This window comes from Arachis hypogaea, chromosome 20, assembly GCF_003086295.3.
Source record: "Arachis hypogaea cultivar Tifrunner chromosome 20, arahy.Tifrunner.gnm2.J5K5, whole genome shotgun sequence".
NCBI classification, from domain to species: Eukaryota; Viridiplantae; Streptophyta; class Magnoliopsida; order Fabales; family Fabaceae; genus Arachis; species Arachis hypogaea.
The window spans coordinates 105,849,822-105,855,487 of NC_092055.1; the positions used below are offsets into that span (position 1 = coordinate 105,849,822).

At 37.8% G+C, this 5,666-nt stretch overlaps 1 protein-coding gene across 1 annotated transcript; it reads right to left on the reverse strand.

The window, feature by feature from the left end:
* Window positions 1-1,269: 1,269 nt before the first annotated feature.
* Window positions 1,270-5,362, reverse strand: LOC140183136 (protein ALP1-like). Its single transcript, XM_072231156.1, has 4 exons — window positions 5,336-5,362; window positions 5,136-5,252; window positions 1,803-1,923; window positions 1,270-1,658 (listed from the first exon to the last, which is right to left on the reverse strand). The coding sequence occupies exons 1-4, from the start codon at window positions 5,360-5,362 to the stop codon at window positions 1,270-1,272; spliced, it is 654 nt and encodes a 217-aa protein (XP_072087257.1).
* Between the last annotated feature and the right edge of the window lie 304 nt (window positions 5,363-5,666).

Below are 5,666 nucleotides of genomic sequence, written 5' to 3' on the forward strand. Positions count from 1 at the left end.
ATCCATAGTTGAACTTATATAAAATAAATCTCAACGATTCTGGCCACATATGTATTAAAAAGATTTACTATTATCCAAAAAGTTAAATTACACAGTTGGTCCCTATACTTTTGGTGAAATTACAAATTAGTCCTTACACTTTAAAAGTTTGTAATTGGGTCCCTAAAGATAATTAAAATTTGTAATTTAGTCCTCGCCGTTCAAAAAGTGTTTGATTTAATAGAATATTCTCAGAATATTCTCTATTTTGAACATGTGACCTGCACATGTTTGCAATAGGGACCAATTTGCAACTTTAGTGAAAGTATGAGGACCAACCGTGTAATTTAACCATTTGAAAATGACCAAAAACTCCCTAGACTATCTAAATCCACCCTACCCCTCCCCAGCTCTCTCACTCTCACTTTCTCACTTTCCAAAATGGCACCCCAATCCCAACGCTCTCTGTCTCTCACCTCAGCTCACCATCATCGTGCCTCTCGCCTCCGTCACCACGCCGAATTCACTAATAAATTGAGTTGCTATTTTTGTGTTGATTTGTTGCTATTTTTTTCTTAGACATTAAATTGTTCGCTTTGAGCATGCTTGGGATTAGAATTGTTCTCTTTCATTTATCGTCGGTGTTCAGTATTGGAATTGGAAGATAAGAAAAAGTTGTCGGATGAGAGAGGTGAGATTGAGAAAGGAGGCGAGACTTGACTCGTGAGCACAAATGTGGTGGATCCGACATAGCGACGGTGAACCGAGGTGAGAGATAGAGAGCGGTGGGGTTCGGGTGTCATTTTAGAAAGTGAGAAAGTGAGAGTGAGAGAGTTGGGGAGGGACGGGGTAGGTTCAAATAGCCTAGGGAGTTTTTGGTCACTCCAAATGATTAAATTACACAGTTGGTCCCATACTTTCACTAAAATTACAAATTGGTCCCTATTGTCAAACATGTGCAAGTCACATGTTCAAAATAAAGAATATTCTGAGAATATTCTGTTAAATCAAACACTTTTTGAACGGCGGGGACTAAATTGCAAATTTTAATTCTCTTTAGGGACCCAATTATAAACTTTTAAAGTGTAGGGACTAATTTGCAATTTCACTGAAAGTGTAGGGACCAACTGTGTAATTTAACCTATCCAAAATAAAGTTACAAGAAAATCTCAAAAGTTAAAACTTACTAGCAGGCATACATGCACAACTCTTGTACAAGAACGGAAAAACATCAATAAAATGGAATCAATGTCATAATAGACAGCCTCATACACAGAAAAATGAACACAATTATCGAGCGTGATATCTTCTCCTCCATTGGTTCCACATTTCTTGTGCAAGTTGATCCCACCATCTACCCCAAGCATCGCTCGTCTCAATATAGTGGATCATCCCACCATCTACTCCAAGCATATTTTGATCTACTATCTCATCAATAGGATCCACAACCATCACTCTTCTAATGTGATTATGCAAAAGGCAACATGCAGTTATAACTCTTCCTTGTATCTTGATAGGATAAAATGACCTTCCCCTTAAAATTTTCCATCTTGCTTTCAATACTCCAAATGCTCTTTCAGTGACATTTCTAGCTTGTGAATATTTCATATTAAAAAGTTCTTGGGTTGTACTGGGTTGATTATGTGGATTGAACTCACTCAAATGATATTTTTTTACCTCTATAAGGTGCCAAAAATCTTTCACAATTCATGTATCTAATATCACATAAGTAGTAATGAACTAGTGTGACATATAAAATTAAACAAAATTAATGAAAGATCAAATGGTTACTTTGATAACATACTAAACTCTCAATAAAATACCTTGGGGAACACTAAACCCATTGCGAAATAGTGCATCTCGCAATACCCTAGAATCCGCAGCTGAACCCTCCCAACCCGCCAATACATAGATAAATTGCATATCGGGAGTAATTGTAACAACCTACCACACAGAGCTTTATGCTTAAGCCATAAAACAGAGGTGGTGTGGTATTACGACCCCTAAAATAAAATATATACATATAATAGCAGCAGAAATATAATAAATGAGGAGCCTTGAAAAACAGGTGAAACAAAATCGCGAAAATAAAAGCGCCACGCTCAGGAAACGAGATTACTTACGTGAGACGAAAACTATAGTTCATAAGTATAAATAAACAAAAGGTAGGAATAGAGGGTCAAGGATACGAAATAACAAGCTCCTAACCTAGCCTGCAAAGCTAAGGCTGGCCGGAGAATATTTACATATACATATACATATCCCAAAACCCAAAATACATAGCCAAAATTCTAGCTCTCCATAAACTTCTAGGCGGATCAAAATAAACAAGTTGTTTGGAGAGAGTTAATTACATATATATACATAAGCTATACATCAAAATAAACCCAAAAACTACTCCGCTTCAAAAGTCCAGATGCCTAGCGAGGTGCCTCTCGACCTGCATCTGAATAAGTAACACAATATGGGGTGAGAACTGGAGGTTCTCAGCATGGTAAAGGTGCTACGCACATAAGATATAAGGTCTTGGAAATGCCAGAGACAATCCTAGAATACTGACACTCAGATTATAAAGCTTAAATTACTAAACAGAAACCATAAAAAGGGTAGTCATCTAGGGAATTCTAAGCCTAGCTTAAACTTAAACTTAATACTAAGCCCTTTCACCTTTCCTCCATATTCGGTGAGTTTACAATGACAGACAAACAGACAATTTCAAGCATAGTAGAAAACAAGTAGTGCAAGTAGCAAATATGATAGTTAACATAATATATTCAATTAGACATTCCCAAATAATGCATATCAAACAAATCAGACAATGTGCACATGATGTATGCCTGTCCTATAGCTGATGAGGCTCATCTGTCGGTTATCAAGCTAACTCGACAAGTCTGGTTTGCTAAACCATGGACTTTTCCCCGACGCGCATCCCCAAGAGTCTATGCATAGTTTTTTCTCAAATATATAAAATTGCTCAATGGGGTCAACCTTCTCGGGAGTTTAGAGTGCTCGGTCACATCTTACGTCGTAGGGTCAACAGAGTATCGAGTTTTGATCTGGAACACGTGGTGGCAAGACACAGTACTTAACCCAGGAAAACTCGTATCTCAGATCAATTGAGTGTATAATGCCAAATAATGTTCATAATCATTGTAACTTTTCCATAATCATATCATATAGGCCATAGTGTCATATACACTCCAAATATACTCATTTTCATACTTACTTCACCACTTTTCCTACTTTACTTCGCCCCAAAGTTATCTCAATTTCCTATCTCCATCTTACTACTAGAGCTCACACTATAATTTGAGGCTAAAAGGATGAAAATAGAGGTTTAGAAGTTTGAAGTTTGACTTAAAAACACGAAAATTTATTTTCACTGGAAGAGGGGCCATGCATACGCGTGGGCCACGCGTACGCGTGGGCATGAAAAATCCCCACTCACGTACGCAAGCTCCCTGCTCGCGCACGCGTGAATCCCAACCCGAAAGGGTTTGTCGCGTCGCGAGCAGTTGGACACGTACGCAAATACCAAGTCACTCGTACGCGTGGGCCACGCGTACGCGTGGGCATGAAAAATTCTTACTTGCGTACGCAAGCTCCGTGCTCGTGTACGCATGAATCCCAACCCGAAAGGGTTGGTTACGTCATGAGCAGCTGGATGCGTACGCAAATACCGGGTCACGCGTACTCATGGGCCACGCGTACGCATGAGTGTACATTTTTCCAAAAATTTTGCTAAGTTTGAAAAAGCTGCAGAATTTCCAATTTCAATCCCAAACTTCCGACGCAGATAACTTTTCCATCTTAAATCATTTTTCTTCCGTTCTTTGAACGATGTAAACTTCACAGACCAAATTTTTGTATAAAATAAGTTTGAAACCATTTGGGAGTCTGGAAGCCAAGTTATGTCTCTCCAAAGTTTGGACAAAACTAATTTTTCACAAAACCTCAAAACCTCAATTTTCATTAAACCAAACCAAATTCCCACTACTTATACATATATCCAGCACAACCACACTTTATAACATTCCAATACATTACCACTAAGCACTCATCACATAAAAAACTATCATACTTCCATTTTTACCTAATTCACACCTTAAACTTCTTACTTCCATCAACAAAATCACTAACATGTTGTCATACATATATATAATCAATATCACCAATTTATCAACAATATCAAAGCACCAAAGAAGCGTTATATCCCCATCATAACCATAATCACCAACACATGTTTAACTCTCATCATCAATCAATATCATAATTACTAGACATTCAATACACATAATCATTCCAGCTTATCCTATGGTCCTCTAGCCTAAGTTTTCACACGACATTATATATTAAAGTACGCGAAACCTAAACCATACATTGGCCGATTTTTACGTATTTCTGAAACACCACTAAGGTACCCAAAAGGTCCAAAATCACCCAAACAAAAGCACTCAACCTCCACCAAGCTCCAAATCTTACGATTCAAGCTCCAACATATACATATACACACCTAATACATATATACAACACATATACACCCAAATTCAATACCCAATACACAAATTTAAGAATAACTAGGGTTGAGGATCCTTACCATACCCACGGACCAAACAGACTAAGCCAACAAATTTCGCAAGCTAAATTGAACCTATAGCATCAAAGCCAACAAATTCTCAACATGTATGCTCAAGGTTTTCGAAAATCAAAGGGGTAGAGCAACAGGGGTGATAGAATAGCTTACCTATGAAATTGTTCCAGTAGAATCGTAGAGCTCGATGCTGTGGACGCGTGGCCACAAATGGTGCAGCAATCAAAGCTCGTATTGAGAAGTTATGGTGGTTTGATCACAAGGTTAGGCTTTAAGTTCTTCTTCCCTTCTCCAAGAGTGTTTCCACCGTGCATGAAGTGAGAGAGGAGGGGAAGCTGTGTTTGCTTGTGTACTGTTGACCTGGAGTTGAGCCTTGGGTCTATTTTGGGCCCTGTTCAACCGGTTCGACTCGTTCGGCCCAATCTTGGGCCGAATTCTTTGAAATTGGTATCAAAATTCTCGTTTAATGAGCTCTATCCTAATTTAATATAAAATTCATATTTATAATTTTATTTATTAAAATTTAATTTATTAACTAATTATTTACTAATTTAAGAGAATTTACAGCAACCACTCCAAACACATTGGTTGTTATGTCACCTTTTCTATTTCGATATCTAGGCTTATTAGCCTCAAGGACATTGACTTTGATATGAGTACCATCTAAGCCTCCTAGGCAATTCTAAAATGCAAAAAAAATCAATTAACTTAATACTAAAGCACACCAAGCATATTAGGTTTAATAATATTAATAAGATAAATTACCTTGAACCATTTCCATCGTTCATCCATTCTATCCTGGCTAAGTGGTTGAGGTTTTGTAAAACCCGATTAATTAATGAATAATTAACCCACAAATTAAAATTTATTCTAGAGAATTAAAAATGTAATTTTTATGGTTTAAAGTGCTAGAGAAAATTAAAACGAGAATTTTGACACCAATTTTCAAGAAATCGGCCCAAGATTGAGCCGAACGGACTAAACTGATCGAACCGAACCCAAACCGGGCCGTGGGCCCCACCCACTCACTTAATAAAGTGAGTTCAGATCTTCTCTCTCCCTTCTTGCGTGCTAAACATGCTGCTGGGCAGCCATG